The 17,404-nt window shown below is 44.4% G+C and overlaps 1 protein-coding gene, 1 non-coding gene and 1 pseudogene across 2 annotated transcripts in view; 1 reads left to right on the top strand and 2 right to left on the bottom strand.

Annotated features, from left to right (window-relative positions):
* Nucleotides 1-2,610: 2,610 nt before the first annotated feature.
* Nucleotides 2,611-17,404, bottom strand: part of RPL18A (ribosomal protein L18a) — a 95,510-nt gene continuing 80,716 nt past the window's right edge. The window contains exons 2-6 of the mRNA XM_069105469.1: nucleotides 7,857-7,911; nucleotides 6,683-6,862; nucleotides 6,349-6,478; nucleotides 3,571-3,680; nucleotides 2,611-2,760 (exon numbers count right to left, since the gene is read on the bottom strand). Of these exons, the coding sequence (XP_068961570.1) occupies nucleotides 2,668-2,760; nucleotides 3,571-3,680; nucleotides 6,349-6,478; nucleotides 6,683-6,862; nucleotides 7,857-7,874 (531 nt within the window). The 5' untranslated portion in view covers nucleotides 7,875-7,911 and the 3' untranslated portion in view covers nucleotides 2,611-2,667. The remainder of the gene's footprint in view (nucleotides 2,761-3,570; nucleotides 3,681-6,348; nucleotides 6,479-6,682; nucleotides 6,863-7,856; nucleotides 7,912-17,404) is intronic.
* On the bottom strand, nucleotides 4,380-4,516 carry LOC138143138 (small nucleolar RNA SNORA68). Its single transcript, XR_011163625.1, has one exon. It is a non-coding gene; the product is annotated as a small nucleolar RNA SNORA68 (small nucleolar RNA).
* LOC138176801 (IST1 homolog) lies at nucleotides 10,778-15,750 on the top strand (annotated as a pseudogene).

Raw genomic sequence — 17,404 nt, 5'->3', positions numbered from 1 at the left:
ACAGTTGTATTATCTATGCTGTAAGAAAAGCAGTTTCTCTGATAGAGAAGTCGCAAGTCTAAGCACAATAGATAGAAAAGACTTTTACACCAGAACAAGTTTTAATTTAAGAAAAGATGCTAAGTGGGATCCCTTACATATGGGTCCTGGTAAATCTTTATTGCTTATTGCAGCTCCCTAAGAATGAAAATAACTGTAACTGGCTCTAAGCTGTGATTGATAAACCTTGTTTAAAGTAAAAGGCATGTGGGACCATAACTAATTTTGTTGCATTTGACTCTAAGTATGTTTTTTCCTGTCACATTTGGTATGTCAAATGTCCCTGCTATCACAAATTTCTATGATCAGAGCAGTCAGTAAAAGATAGCTCTTTTGAGTTAGATTGCTGGGAAATCTAATTATTTTTCAACTAGAATTAGAATGTGTGCAGAAATTTATGCAAACTGCTTAAGACTCACCTTAAGATGTTCCTATTGTTTAAAGGTATTCTAAAAGCAGTAGCTTTTTTTTTTTTTAAAGCAATTGGGGTTAAGTAACTTGCCCAAGGTTACACAGCCAGTTTTTTTTGTGTGTTATGTATCTGAGGCCAGATCCAATGGGCTGGGCCCACTTACTCACTGCACCACCTAGCAGTCCCAAAAGCAGTAGCTTATTCTTATTATGAGCTTATTCTGCCTTGCTGCAAAGGGCAGAAGTAGGAACAATTGATGGAAGGCCTTTCAGGAGGCCCAGAAGAACAAGTCATGGTATATGGAGATGATGGAATACTAATAGGCTGTAAGAAATGATGAGAAAGGGGTGGCTAGGTGGGCAGTGAATAGAGCACCAGCCCTGGAGTCAGGAGGACAGACCCCAGTTCAAATCTGGCCTCAGACAAGTAACATAAAAGTATCCATGTGACCTTGGGCAAGTCATTTAACCCCAATTGCCCTACCTTTCCCCCTCCAAAAAGCCACACACACACATAAAAGATGGTTTCAGAAAAAGGGAAGACTTATATGAACGGATGCAGAGTAAGGTAAGCAGAACCAGAAGGACAATTTAAACACTAACAGCCAACATTGTTAAAATCAAAAGTTCCATCAATTCCAGGACTCAAAACGAAGCACGCTATCCACCTCTGAGAGATGACAAGAGTTCTGATTCTATTTTCTGGACATAGCCTATACAGGTATTTATCTTCCTTGACTGCACACATTTGTAAAAATTCCCTAAGTAAAAACTTCCTTTTTTTTTTTTGAAGTCTCTTTGGGATTCCATTTGAAATTTCCTTAGCAATGATAATAGAGTGATTTGTCATTTCTTTCTCCAGCCCATTTTATAGATGAGGAAACTGAGGCAAACAGGATTAAATGACTTGCCCACCATCTACCCAGCTAGTGTCTAGGGTTGGATTTGAACTCAGGTCTTCTTAACTGCAGGCCAGCTGCTGTTAAGGCATAGCTGTTACCCTAACAATTACAGAAAACTTATTTTATGGACTGCCCCAGGAAGTTGTGGGATCTAAAACAGAACTTCTGGAAAACACTTATGTGACATTGCCTCTCCCTACCCACTTTTTCAGGGAAATCTTCTACCAGTTAAGTCTCTACTAAGGACTATCATTTCTCCATTAACTGTCACCCTGGTCCCACACAGTAGGCAGGACAGCTTTTGAGTTGAGATTTCCTTATTTCAAAGAGAAAAACTTGAGCTTAAATAATTTGGCTGGAAAACGTATTATCTTTAATTTTTGAGACATAATACCATCCTGGCAAAATGGAATCAGCCTGGGCATGACTTCATCATCACCCTCTGCTCCAAGATTGAATGGTGGAGCCAGGAGCTCCAAAAACTCCATTTGAGGTGTCAGAGCAGACATTTCACTGCCAAGAGGCCTACACTGCCCAAAGACATATTCAGATGTCCTTTCTATATCTGTACTCCTCATGCACAGCAATGGGCAATAGCAGGTGCCTAATAAACATTTGCTGATGAAAAGTTAAGGAAGCTGATTGGGAGAAGGGATGTCACTTGCCAAAGAGCAGAGTCCTCACACTCCTTCCTAACACCATGGATCCAGCCCCTTCTTGTGGGTCATACAGAGGGTCCCTGTTCTGGGGCTGATCATCCCAAGCTTTCCCAGCCTGATTTCAGACACAAGATCTGGCTGAGATAAAGGAAGCAGGAGAGAAATGGGAGAGACTTACCAATTTAGGCCACTTACCAAGTTCCCTTAAGACAGGAGGATTGCTTCCTCATCTGTAAACCCAGGAGAATGTTTCTTTTGGCATCACCCAATGGCTTTGGGTGGAGCACAACTTTCTGGCCCTACATTTCCTCATCTAAAATAGGGGGCTCCATGGAAAGGCTGGACTAGTCTTAGGGCTCCTCTTTCAGTTCTGAATCCTATGAAAATTTGGTCTCCCTCAGTTTATGTAAAAGTTTTTCTCCACGTCTACTTCTTCATCTGCACAACATGACAGCTACGTTACAGGGCTGTTAAGTCACAAAAATGAGATGCTAGGACTAACTCAGTCAACTCAACTGCCCCATAGTAAGAAGCTGCCCTTGCTCCCCAGCCCTGGTCCACACTCTCCAGTCAACAATAGACTAAAAATCAGTCTGCTCTGGATTTCCAATTGAGAAATTTATTTAAACCAAACAGGTGCCTCATTGTCTCTAATCTCAGAAGAAGGTGTTGGGCCTCTTGGTAGTAAAGCGTGGCTTGTGCTGGCGACGCAGAACTCTGTGGGGCAGAGGGAACTTGATTTTGGAGTCCTGCAAGTCAAACGAGAGTGTTAGAGGCCCCCCTTGGCGCTGCCCCACTCCCTGGTCTCCACCTAGACTTCAGCAGCACACTCACTATCTAGCCAGTTATTTACCAGGGCAGAGTAGCTGCTGCCCCAGGCAGTTTACTCTGGCAGGCACTGGTAAGCTGAGGATGTCTCATCTCACCCATCTGGGCTTCTCAATCAATTTAAAGGGTTACAAATCACAGCCCTGTCAACCACCAACACCCCAGCTGGCAGCTTGGATCTGTCGTGTGGACCCTGGATAAGCCATCTGACTGAGAATTTGTTTCCTCATCTGTTAGCTGGGTGTGATAATACTGCACTCCGTGTGCGCGTGTCTCTCACTGGGCCACCATGAGTACCCAGGTGTCAAGACAGTAAAAACACTTTGTAATGAGAAAACAGGGAAGTGCGAGATGTTACTGTCATGTGACCTGCCACTCACTGAGTCTGCTTACTGTCTCAGGAGAAGCCTGTTCATATAGACTGATCATGGCCACAGTGACCAAGGGTTGACTGATCCAGTATTTCCTAAGTATCTCTTTCCGAACATGTAATTCTATCAGTATGGTTACACTGAGGGCAGCCTCAGGAAAATACTCACTAAGCCCTCCAAAGAGCTCAGCAAGACCTGAGAAATCACTTACTGCAAGTCTGGCTATTTAACTGAGGGTCCTAGAGAAGTGGAAAGCTTAGAAACTACCCCCTCCCCACCTTTTTGCCCATTTTATAGATGAGGCCTGAACTGGGAAGATCCCCTTCAGGGATACCCTGACATATCTTAGATTTCACTTACGTGAAACTGCTTGACTGCGGGCCGGCGGCATTTGCTGGCAGGAATTTCTTCCACTTTCATGATCTGGATGGAGTGGGCCCGGGCACGGTGACGGGCTCCCATATCTCGGTCTGCAAAGATAACCATAGATGGTTGAAAACAGGGACTAACCTATTTTCTAACAGTCCTCAAACTAGGCCAGTGTGACATTCACTTTATAAATAAAAACATTCTCATACACACACTTATTTTAACAAAGTGTTAAGTGACTTGCCCAGGGTCACACAGTAAGTATCAAGTGGCCACATTTGAACTCAGGGCCTCCTAGCTGCCCCCCCCATTATAGGTTTTTTTTGGGGGGAAATTTCCATGACTGGCTCATTCCCTTCTAAACAAGCCCTAAAATTAACTCAACGCTTGGGGGAAGAAACTGCATCAGACCATTAGGACAGCTAGATCTGTGCTCTGGCTCATCCCAGAAGACACACTGCCCACTCCTGGGCCCAGTTTAGTCAGAACCCCCTCAAACACCAACCTCTTCCATTAAGCTGTCACTCCCCTCCTATCCCAAAGTTGTCTCATTGGACTAATTTCCTCACCTGCACTTGATTTTTTTGCCCCACTCCAACCTCTTGCGGACTGTCAACTACATGGACTAGATCTGATTTTCAATGTCCATAAGACTCTCAGCTGACCTACAGGAAGGATCTTTCTAGTTCTGCCTTCAGAGATGGATGAGGGAACTGAATTTCCATCAAGTCTGACTAGGACAAATGCTTCCTGTACCTGACAATCCTGGGGTCAGCCCCAAAAGGGCCATGGTCTCTTGGGAGTGTAGAACCCACCATTTCACTTTCTGGAGCACTTTCATCAGCTCCAGAAAGGCGACGAGGCCCATTTACTGTCTGCACCCAATAAAAGATCATTGTTAAGAAGAAACAAAGATCTTTTGGGGTTTGGGTGCAATACACAGGAGAAAGGCCCTAGGGTCTGTGCAGTCAGCCCTCACTACCTACTGGCTCTAGTTCAAAGGGCCTCTCCCAAGGGGCAGCGCCTTCCTCAAGCCTTATCTCCCTCCATGGAATGGTACGGAGACAACTCTACCCACCCCCCCAACCTCCATCATTTCTCACTGAATTCTTATCTCTCCTTTAAGGAAAAGCAATGCTAAGTAACCTCTTGGGCACAGACAGGCCTATCTCTAGATGCATCCCTGCTATTCCAGGGCCAAGGGCCTGCTTATGTTATTATATTCCTCCCACAGAATGGTGAAGACATTTTTACTGCTGTCTCATCTGAGCACAGAACTGTGAGCGGGTGTGATTTATTGTTGGAAGTTGTGTCAGTTAAGCCCCTAGATGGTCATTTGGGGGCTGAAATTTTCCTAATGTACAATTTAAGTCTATAAATGTGCATTTCTGTCTGTAAAGATAAAGCTGTGAAAAGTGCCAACTGCTGCATCTGGCTTCCAGAGATGACTGCTACCAAAGGTCAATGACAGTGACTTTGTGGAACCTTTGAAGCATCTATAAAATCAGGTGTGCAGGAGAGAAAGCACCCTCTGCAGACACTGACAATTCCTGTGCCAGGCACCAGAAGAATGCAGAACAGAGCTAAAGGCAAATAGAAGGCTGAGGCTAGCCTGACACTTCCAGCTCTTAAATCTTATGAGCAACATAACTGTAAGGTTAGTGAAAAGAATGCTCCAAGTCCTTGCTGTCCCCTTCCGGTTTGTTAGCCCAACTGAAGGAAGGCCATTTGGGCCTCAGTTTCCTCACCAAGAGCTTGTAGTGATCAGCCAAGGGGTTGCCCCAAGAACTGACCGAGACAGATTATAAAGCACCTAACAGGCTTGAAGCATCCCTTAACTTCTCCTTTATTTTGGGAGCTACTCCTGATTGCTATCAGAAACCTTCCTCAGGATCCAAGACACCCCGCCCCCATGAAGGTCAACAAGTAACAGCTTTCTGAGAGGTCAAAGTGCCAGGCTTTTAAACCAGGCCTTCCTGTCACTGAGAACCTAGCTCCCCTTCTCTTTTCTACACTCACAATGCCCTTCCCTAGGATTTTCAAGGGCTTAAAGGAAGGTAACAAACACTCGTCCTATATTTAGGATCTAGCTACAAACCAATTCTCAAATGTTGGTCCTGTCATCAACTTAGAAATCACTGCCTAAATTGTAAAAAGTGGAACTTGCCAGGCAAGCCAGTACCTCTTGGCATTTTAGAGGTGCCCAGTTTACTGCCTACACCTCAGTTGTTGAGTAATCATCAACCTCTGCCACAAAGGGAGACTCAAAAGGCCTGGTGAGTAGCCACCCACAGCAACAGGCGGACCAGGTGGTGTTGCGGAATTCAATCTGACTACTCTTGAAATCTTAATCCATAAAAAGTCCCAGACAAAATCAGATGCTCCAAAAATTTGGATTGAAGTAGAGGAAGAGTAGTCCTAGCACATTTAGGAATCCTACCTCTGCCCCTCAGACCAAGATCTAACCAATCATGTCGAGCATTTCTGTGAGATGCCTCCTTCTGCTCAGGAGACTCTCCCAAGATAAACACCAGTGCCACTGTGGCTTCTTGTGCTAATGGGACATTCTCAAACTGTCCTTTGCACAAACTCTTAAAGAACACGTCAGAGAATATGATCCAAGAAACTGGTGATCAGTAATTTTAAAAAATCATTCATTTACAGAGCAACTGTTGTAAAATGAAATAAATGGATAGAAAAACCCCAAATATGCCTCTTTTGGAGTATTTGATGAGACCCCAAACACAGGTCAGCTTAGAATGTCCTTACAGCACTGAGTGACGGCACCAGCAGTGGTCAGGTCCCTGTACTCCCTGTACATGTTGTGGGTCCCACTCCTGGAATCATAACGCAGCCAGATGCCAAAGTTCTTCACTCTAAGAGGGGACTTTTCAAAGACCTATTAAATAAAGAGAATACAAAAATACCTAAGAATCTTTAAACATTTTTCACTTACCTCAGCACCAGACATGACCAAACTTTCCCTGAAAGAAGGCTCCATTAGGTTAACAGAAATCAAGCTAACTTGGGAGGGCAGGAGTGAACAGGAAAGATGCCAGTGGCCCCACCCACTCCAGTTTCTCCAGGGAGGTCAGGCAGGTACCTGTCCACAGTATACGATTTCTCCAGAAGACTTCTTCATCTTTTTCAGCTGGGAAACGAAGTACCAGAACCGGGACTTCGCTACCACATGATTAGGAGCAAAGATCCGCATGCGATAAAGAGGCGGCACCGGGCTCTTGGGAGTGGGCAGGCAGCGCCCAACTACCTTATACTCTCTCAGCTGGAATGACAGAGAACACCAGGGTATAAACATGCCCCCCCCCCCACCCAGTGACGCGTGGAGGCAGGGGGTTTACTTAGCAGCTGCCCCATAAGGGGAGTCATAAGATAAAGAGCCTAGAAATAAACCTCCAGCTTCCTCCTTACAGAGCAGGGGCACCAGCTCTCGGGTCACAGGGTCAGATACACACCCCGAGGGCTTTCCTGCCAAACAACAGGCTTATATGGAAAAGGGGCTCAAACCACGGGCTGGCGCGCTGTCTACACAACCGCAAGCCACCAGCCAGGGCACTGTCCCCAAGAGGGCCCACTTCCAGCTTCCACGCTGCCTTTCTTAATGCATTTTAACATGACGTCACAGACCTGGGCTCCCCTGCCCCTTAACTTCAGGGGGGCTCTTGCCTTTCCCCGGTGAGGCCAAAAGGAGGGTTTTCGGTTACAACCCAGGAGAGCGAACCAGGCCCGACTGATGTCTGAGCAGGAGGTCCTACTGACTGAGACAGGGCAGAACAAAGCTGCAGGTATCAAGGGGCTCCAGGAGGCCGTCAGACCACCGCCTCTCCTATAAACACCCAGGGACAGCTCAGGGCCGGCCTCTCCTCCCACTGTCTTAGGGGGCCAGCCCGCTCCCACCTACCCCTGGTTTTAGAGTAGATCACCCAGGACAGCACGGCTAGGACTCGAACTCAAGGCTGAGTCCAGATCTCTCCGAGATGCATGCCCAGAGACAGGGTAGACCCATGACTGTCCGCGGGGCTCCCCAGCCCGACAAGAAGAAGGAAATCTCCAGGAGCCGCCTTCCCCCTCTGCGGCTCTAAGGGCTCCACGCGGAGCCGCCATGTTGGCCCGTGCCGCCTGCCGCGCGGCCCGGCCCGTCAGCCTCACCACGAGCCAGCCTGTCCGAACGGCGGGCCTCCAGGACGGCTTCCCCCTCCCACCCCTTTCCCTCAGGACCGGCCCCACTCCCAGTCCCAGCCCCGGCGCAGGACGCTTACGGTGCCCGAGGCCTTCATGGTGCTGCTGCCTCACGCCCCGCCAACCCGCAAAAGGAAATACTGCTGTGGCGTGCGACGTCTCACCACCCTTCCGCTACAGGAAATCCCGCCTTCTCGGCAGGAATACGGGCACCTTTATTCTCAGAGGTGAGAACGCCCGCCACTCAAAACAACTACTCTTCTTATTGGATAAATCTGCGTAGCCCTCCCCTCACCGTCCTTTCAGGAGAGACTACAATTCCCGTCACGCAGCTCAGCCCATGAGACTTGCTTGCAACTCCTCCCAGTAGGCAACGGGGTTCTTACGAAAGGAAAACTCAAAGGCTAATGGGCGCCCATCCGCCAACCAATCCTTGTCTCCGCCCCCTTTTCCCAATGTCGAAAGGGGCGTGAACTTGCACGGCGTTCTGGGAGTAGTAGTCTTCCTTTCCTTTCTTCTTCCCATCACTCATCCCACCACACACACATGGCTCTGCCTTCCCGGCGTGCATTTTAGAATTCCCAGGACCTTAAATGTGCTAGGTGTGGAGTCTTCTTCTACAGACAGGAAAACTGAGACGCAGCCACCTACAGTCGTTCCTTTCCAGTCCAGTAGAGCATCCAGGAAGCCCTAAAAGGGCAGCTAGGTGGCACACTGGATAGAGCACTGGGCTTGGAACGAGGGAGACCCTCACTGGCCTCAGACACTTCCTAGCTGTGTGACCCTGATCAAGTCACTTAACTCTGCCTCAGTTTCCTTATCTGTAAAATGAGCTGGAGGAGGAAACTGGCAAACCATGCCAGTGTCTTTGCCAAGAAAACCCCAAATGGAGTCTTGAGAATTGGACACAACCGAAAAGTCCTTGAACAAAAATAACCACCACGTCCTAGGCACTGTGGGCTGAAAAATTGCTTGCCCTCCAGGAGTTTATGTTGAGGTGGGGGTGAGGGCCGGGAATGAACATGTGTCAGGCTCTATGCTAAGCACTGGAGATACACAAGAGACCAAAGAGAGTCCCTGCCCTCCACTCTAATGGAGAAGAACTCACTTGGAAGGTTCCTGCTTTGTCTTCATCGTGGTCTGAAGGGAGATGGCTGTCAGACTGGCCGTGGCTTCACTTAGCCGGCCAATGCTTCTGCTTGGCTGCTCTGCTTGCCCTTGTAACATCATCCTGAGGAGTCTGGACTTTGCGCTGGTGTTTACTGTATGCCAGGCACTTTGCTAAATGCTAGGGATACAAAAGCAAAAAACATGATGGTTCCTTCTCTCCAGGAATTTGTATTTCTAATGGTGGAGGAGAGAAACAAAAATGGGGACAGGGGAAGGAACCCATTCGATGTTGTGAGCCATGGGGAACCATGGAAGATGACTGAACAGTGAAGGAACCATTAAAACTGGACTTTTTAGGAAACTGGTTCAGGCCACCCCTGAAGAAGGGATGGAGGAAGAGAGACTAGAGATGGGGATGGTGGTTAGGCTTCTTTCCTTCCCCCACCAAGCTGCTCCAGGGCTTGGAACTCTTCTCCATCTTTAGAATCACCTGTAAGGGTCTAGAAGACACTTCCAGATACTGGGCAGGTGGTTTTCAGCACACCCTAGAAATTAATGGAGGGTGCCTTCTCTTCTCTTTGCTCCTTCCAAGGCTCTACACGCCTGGCCCTTGTTCAGTAATACCTCTTCCAGACAGTGGGTTTGATTGTTCATCCACTACTACTGCCCCCTGTTTCATTCTCTCTCCCTATGTTACTCAGTCATGGGAGCCACATAGAAGCAAACCAACCCCCATACCCCCTTCCTGCTATCTCATCCTCAATTTTCTCAGCTCTTCACTACCTATATCCTATCCCATCCTGGCCATTCCATTCACTGTGCCCTCTGGAATTCCTGGTCTATAGTGAACAAATCTTCTGGATCTTTTTCTCTCTCATATTTCTACCTACCAGACCTTTCCTAGATCTATCTTCTCCCTGGCGATGCCCCATCCTTGGCCACTTTCCTCCCTTTCTAAATTATACTTTCTAGTTAGCAAACTCAACTCTGTGCTGGCCTTTACTCTCAAATCCCTCTGCCCCTTTTGTCCTATGTCTATTATTCCTTTCCAAATCTCAGTCCCACATTACTCTTATTCTTATCATCTATCTCCCCTGCTCCTACTAGCTTGCTGCTAAACAGCTGGAGGAAGCCCTACAAGCTTGCTAATTGGGTACATTATAAATTAATGTTCAATAATTTGAATTCAATTCAATGAATTCTATTTAAATCATTCCAAATGGACCCTCACTGCAGCAAAGCTGTTCTTTCCTCCCTTTCCTAATCCCCCCAACTGCTAAACTTCCACACTCTTTCCATTTAAATAGCTTGCATTTCTTCTCTTGACAATGTATGTCCTACATACACCCAGTGAGGATGGAAGCACTTTGAGAGCAGAGATTGTTTCATTTTTTATATTTGTATTCTAGGGCCTAGTGCAATGCCAGGCATACAGTAGGCACTTAATCAATGCCTGTTGATTGATTGATTGGTTGATTGACATCATAATGAACCTTTTACAATCTGGCTCTAGGCTATCTTTCTAGGTTTATTATTAATTCCCCTTCAAGCCAAACTTGTCTATTCAGTGTTCTTCCAAATCCCCCAATTCAGACTGTCATCTCTGTCTCCAGGCCTTTTTACAGACTATCCCTCATACCTGGAATACACTCCTCACCTCAGCGTCCTAGAAACCAGATCGCCCAATTATGCTCCAACAGACATCAAAAAGGCACCGGATAGAACAATGACCATGATTAGAGACATGGTCAACTCCTCCATCTAGTCCAGGACTGCCCAACATATCCAGAAGCCTGCAGGTGGAAGACGGAAGGAAGCCAGCATGAAGCCTGCAAAATCTATGAACTCTCCATGGGGCTCAAACCCAAACCCATCTCACAGACCCTGAGACATGTGGATGCACCAAGATCAGCGACGCACCAAGATCGACGACACACCAAGAAAGGCAGAAGTCATTGTGAGCTGTGAGTGATCAGAACCTAAAGCCAGCAGGACCTTGGCACTAGTCTGTTGGGGCAACAGAACCAAGCCCCTGTTGGTTACTACCAAGGAAGACAAGAGTTTGGGGTTGGGGGGAGTGCACACTTCTGACAAGCAGGAGACAAGGGCATCTCAACAACCATGTACACATGTGGGGGGCTTTGTAGGAAACCTGAGCCAAGCAAGATCTTCAACAGTCCATGGAGGGAACAGAGCCAATTCTGGGTTGGAGACTGCATAAGGAAAAGGAGATAGGTAGTGATAAGGCCAACTGCCCAAATTGGGACAACAGGAAAGAGGCAAAAGCCAGAGGTTTGGGCAGGGGGCCGGGTCTGGTGCCAACCACTGCAGCCAGAACTTCAGAAATGTTCAAACCACAGTGGTCACAGTACCAACCAGGGCCTGCCCACTCCATCTAAGAGTGCAACTGTGGGGCAACACCTAACCCTAGCACAATCCAGAAAATGAGGCTCTGAGGCTGGAGATTTGTGTAAACAGAAGAAAACATCAATCCTACTGAAGAAATATGACTGGTTAAGAGAAGCCCAGGACATAAACCCAGAAGAGAGCATCTTCACAAGGGTTAGTAGAACCTCTGAGAAAGGAAGGCTTGGCCACAATGACTCTGAGAGCAGCTAGAATGAATGAAGAAAAACATTTCAAAATATAACTAGAATTTAAATGAGAGCTCTGAAGAAAAACTTGGAAGGAGAATAAATGGTTTAGAATAAAAAATGGAAATCTTTCCTAAGTACCGAACTCCCTGAAAAACAGAATGGATCAAACAAAACTCAATCTATAAAACAACAAGAAATATAATGATAATAAGAGGACTTTATGGTTTATATGTCACCTTAAGATTTACAGAGTACTTTACACAAATTATCCCATTTGTTTCTTATGGAGGAAGGTGCTATTCTTATCCTATTTTACAGATCTCACAATAGCCCTATGAGATAGGTGATCTTATGATCCCCATTTTACCATTGAGAAAACAGGAGTCAAATGACTTGCCCAACACCATAGACCTAGTATGTGTCTGGGGCAGGATCTGAACTCGTCTTCCTGATTGTAGGTCTAGTTCTCTATCCTCTGTGTCTCATTATTAGAGCAAAGTTAAAAGATTGAAAAATTAGAATATGTATCACAAACAATTGACCTATAAAGTAGGTCGAGAAGAAATAATTTAAGAATCATCAGATTCTGTTGTAGGGCATATTACAATATGACTACCATAATTTGTTTAATAATTATAATTTTGCTACGGTAAGTCCTATCCTTTTTCATTCTGCAGAGTACAAATTAAACAATATTATTTGCTATAAGCAGCTCTTTTGTGGTGGCAAAGAATGGAAAATCAAGGGAATGCCCATCAATTGGGGAATGGTTGAACAAGTTGTGATATATGAATGTAATGAAATACTATTGTGCTATAAGAAACAATGAGCAGGTAGGTTTCAGAAAAACCTGGAAAGACTTACATGAACTGATGCTGAGTGAAGTGAGCAGAACCAGGAGAACATCGTACACAGGAACAACCACATTGTTTGATGACTGACCTTGATAGACTTAGGTCTTCTCAGCACTATCATGATCACTATCACAAGTCCAAAAGACTCACAATGGAAAATGCTATCTACATCCAGAGAAAGAACTCTGGAGTTTGAATGCAGATCAAAACAGTCTATTTTCACCTTTTTTTTCCCTTTCTTATAGTTTTTCCCTTTTGTTCTGATTCTTCTTTCACAACATGATTAATGTGGCAATATGTTTAATATGATTGTACATGTATAACCTATATCGGATTGCATGCTGTCTTGGGGAGGGGAGAGGGGAAAGGGGAAGGAAGGAGAAAAATTTGGAACTCAAAATCTTATAAAAGTGTGTATTGAAAACTATCTTTACATGTAATTGGAAAAAATATTAAGGGTGGAAAACCTCAATAAAATATTATTTGCTATGGTACATAAAACATAAATTAATCAATATTACTTGCTATAGGACATGTATATCACACACACATATATGCATGTATGTGTATATATATATGCCCGTGTATTTTTTTAGGGAAGCATATTTATACACAGTTACATATATAAGTATGTCCTTTAGTCTTTGTGTATTAGAAATTCATTCCCAAACACTGGGATCAATACTCTAAGAAGTATGAGCCTTTGGGATGAAAGTACAAACCATGCTAGCATATTGGGTGTTTATAACATGAGCAGAAAGGGCCACTAGGTGGCACCATAGTGCGCACTGTGCTGGACCTGGAGTCAGGAAGACTCATCTTCCAGAATTCAAATTTGACTTCAGACACTCTGTAGCTGCATGACCCTGGGCAAGTCACTTAACCCTGTTTGCCTCAGTTACCTCATCTGTAAAATGAGCTGGAGAAGGAAATGGCAAATCACTCTAGTCTCTTTGCCAAGAAAACCCTAACTGGGGTCATGAAGACTGAAAACAATAAAACATGAGCAGGTGCCATCACTTTCATTGGCTGATGCAAGCTTTCCACATGGAGAACACTAGGGGCCTTGATTCTGGGAGAATTATGATGAAGTGTGAGAGAAGTGCCTTAGAGAAAGACTTGGAGTAGGTGTAGGCAATTCTGTGATTGGTTCTCAATCAGCTAACCACTGGGGGAAAGGCTTTGGGATGGCATTCTCTTCATCCTCTTCAGCCATGACTTCTTTTGCCATAACTTCAGAGTTGTTACTCTCTTTTTATTTCGTATTTTATTTTTCCCCAATTAAATATAAAAATAGTTTTTAACATTTGTTTTTAAAACTTTCAGTTCCAAATTCTCTCCTTTCCTCTCTTTCCACTCCCAACCCTCTCGTTGAGAAGGTAAGCAGTTCAATGTGGGGTATGTGTGTATAGTCATGCAAAACATATTTTCAAATTAATCGTGTTGTGAAATAAAACATAGACAAAAAAACCCTCAAGAAAAAAAAGGTTTAAAAAAAGTATGCTTCAATCTGTATTCAGACACCATCAGTTCTTTCTATGGGGAGGGATAGCATTTTTCATCCTAAATCCTTCAGAGTTGTCTTGGATCATTGTACTGCTGAGAATAGCTAAGTCATTCACAGCTGGTCATCTCACAGTATTGCTGTTACTGTGTAGTGTCCGTCTGGTTCTGCTCATTTCACTTTGCATCAGTTCATGTAAGTCTTTCTCGGTTTTTCTGTGTCTCATTTACTCTATGGATCTCAATGACTCCCTTGTTCACTGTATCCAGTGAGAAACCACATGGGAAGGAGAAGGTCATGTGGCCTCCAAAACAGGCCTCAGTTCTTGGCCTTTTTGTTTTGGTCTTTTCTTCTCCATTCTAGATGAAGAGAGTGAAACCTCAAGGCCCGGTGAGTTTTAAATGTCATTGTGGCCAAGTGTTGTACTCAGCCTAGCATCAATGCTCTGAGAATCAAAGAGTGACCTTCTGGACCTAGACCATCAAAAACTGAGACAATGATTCATTTGGCATTCATGCTGTATCATGCTGTGTATATGAACTTAGTGTACCCAGTGCTACATAGGAACTAAGCTAAGTCCCCTCCAGTGACCAAGATGTTCTAAAGCAGTGCATGTCCCTTTTATACTTCTGTTCTTGCTATACGGTGTCCCAGAATTCTTAGTACAGTTTTAAGCTACTGTGCCAAATTGTGTTGCCCTAAAACTTTTGGGCACCCTTTATCATTGAAGTGAATTTCCCTTTATAAAAGGTCTATGACTGATCAGCCCAGTATGAGTTCAGAAAGCTCTGCCATAGTTTGGGTACAAATAGTTCAATCGGAAACACCGTTCCTTGACACCAACATGGTGATGTCATCCTGGTCCTCTTCTAGCATGAAGGACAACAAACTAACCAACCCTTCGTAAAAGCTAATGGATACTAAGTGGTTACATGGAAATGGGGTGTTAATCAAAGGCCCCTAACAATGCAGAGAAAAAAGCTGGTGAGGGAGAGAAAAGCCACCCCCCAAAAAACCTTTAAGAACACTGAGGGGTTGCAGCCTAGCCCCGGTAAATGAGGCCGTGGCACATGTGCCATATTAGTTTCCGTGTTTGAAGCTGAATACTTAAGAATCAACTTGCATCTGGCCTTAAATTGCCTCAAACTGTTGGAAAAAAATGGAAATGGAACTGGCCCAGAAAACAAGGAAGCAGCTTGTACATTACGTAGCTGCTGAGAAGGACGAGCAGGCTTGGAGCCATGGGGAGCACATCATTAAGGGAAGATTCTCTTGCAAAGGGCATCGGGGTATTAGATCTCTACTGTGACCTGCTCATCCGGCCTAGTCTGGTACATGAAGGAATTCGATTCTGGGCTGGCTAAATCTGCATCCACATTGATCTGCTGCTCCTGGACTCTGATCTGAAGCAGCCGAGTTGAAAATAGCTGTGCGTCAGCTTTGTGCTGAGTATAGTGAGAAATGTGATATGCTCTGTAGGACTGACCAGATGGGAAGAATGAATGACAGGCTAGCACACAAATGGAGTTGGGGTCTCCACCAAAAATTCTGGTAGAGAGATACTGGCTTGAGATTACCAAAAGCTACAGTGTTCTTTCTTTCTTTTTTGGGGGGGAGGGCAGTTGGGGTTAAGTGACTTGCCCAAGGTCACATGGCTAGTTTTGTGTTAAGTGTCTGAGGCCAGATCTGAACTCAGGTCCTCCTGACTCCAGGGCCAGTGCTCTATTCACTGTGCCACCTAGCCGCCCCGCAACAGTGTTCTTTATGAGTCTGACTCTGTGGTCATGGCAGAAGCTGCTTGTGGAGTGAGACAGATTTTACTGATATTGGATTCACAGATAACGTGGAAAAAAAAAGATGGCCACGTCAACATTTTATACTTTACAATACTAAGACAAACTCCAAGTAGATTCATGATTTAGATATAAAAAGTGATATCACAAAAAAAAAAGAAAAGCATGGAAGAAATTTCCTTTCAGATCTGTGGATAAGGGAAGGGTTAATTTCTGTTGTTCAGTCATATCTGGCTCTTCATGACCCCATTTGGGGTTTTCTTGGCAAAGATACTGGACTGGTTTGTCATTTCCTTCTTCAGCTTATTTTACAGATGAGGAAACTGAGTCAGATAGGGTTAAATGACTTGCCCAGGGTCACACAGCTAGTGTCTGGGGCTGGATTTGAACCCAGGAAGATGAGTTTACCTGACTCCAGTCTTGGCACACTCTCCACTGCACCACCTAGCTGGCCTGAAGAGTTTATTACCAAAAGAAACAGAGAGGAACACCAAGATAAAATAGACAATTTTGATTATATCAAATTAAAAAGGCTTTATACAAACAAATCTAATCTAGTTAAAAATGAGAAAACTGGTAAATGGAAAAAACATTTTTGCAATAAGTTTCTCTGATAAAGGTCTTATATACAAGATATATAAGAAACTTATTGATTTTATTTGTCATAAACCATTTAAGAGGGTCTTTCCCCCTTTCCTAATAATAACACCATTAGATAAAGTGTTCGTCTTGGCCCAAACAGTCCCATAGCAAACGGCAGCAGAGATAAGAACCTCCATAACCCTCTTGTTAGGCAATCTTGAGCAAATCAAACTTTTAAGACAAAGCCATTCTCTAATAGTCACATCTCTGATAGATGTGATCAGGCAGTTTTTGAAGAAAGAAGTCCAAGCTATCAATACCCACATGAAAAATACTTTAAATTGCTAATAATTAGAGAAATGCAAATAAAAGAAATTTTGAGGTTCCTCTTCATACCTATCAGACGGGCAAAGATGACAAAAGATGTCAGTGACAAATGTTTGAAATGCTGCAGCAAAACAGGCACACTAATGCCCTGTTGGTGGGCCTTTGTATTGGTCTACCCCCAGGGGTGGGGAAACTATGGCAGGTTCCCCACCCCTGGCTCTAGCCATTCTAGAAAGCAATTTGGAATGATGTACAAAAAATTACTAGACTGTGTATAGCCTTTGACCTATCTATACCACTATTAGGCCTATACCTCAAAGAGATCAAAGAATGAGGAAAGGGACCTATGTGTGCAAAAATGGTTATAGAAGCTCTTTTTGTGGTAGTCAAAAATTGGAAACTAAACAGACGCCCTGTTTTTGAGGAGTTGCCAAAGAAATTGTGGTATGTGAATGTAATGGAATATTATTATACTATAAGAAATTATGAAAGAGACAATTTCAGAGGTAACTGGGAAGAACTCTATGAATTGATACAGAGTAAAGTGATCAGAACTAGGAGAAAAATTTATGTTTGAAGAGAAACAAATTTGAAAGGCTTTAGAACTCTGATCAATACAATAATCAACCAAATGTCCAGAAAACTGAAGATGAAACATATGAATCACTTCCTGATAGGGAGGTGATGAACTAATGATTCAGAGAGAAACATATATTTTTGGCCATGGCCAATATGAGAACTTGTTTTGCTAGACTATATATATTTATAATGAGTTTTCCCTTCTTTCCTTCCTTCCTTCCTTCCTTCCTTCCTTCCTTCCTTCCTTCCTTCCTTCCTTCCTTCCTTCCTTCCTTCCTTCCT

Source organism: Petaurus breviceps, unplaced genomic scaffold, assembly GCF_028583685.1.
Source record: "Petaurus breviceps papuanus isolate PSGF00001 unplaced genomic scaffold, PetGlider_PUasm1.0 103, whole genome shotgun sequence".
NCBI classification, from domain to species: Eukaryota; Metazoa; Chordata; class Mammalia; order Diprotodontia; family Petauridae; genus Petaurus; species Petaurus breviceps.
This window is presented reverse-complemented; position numbering and strand designations above follow the sequence as displayed.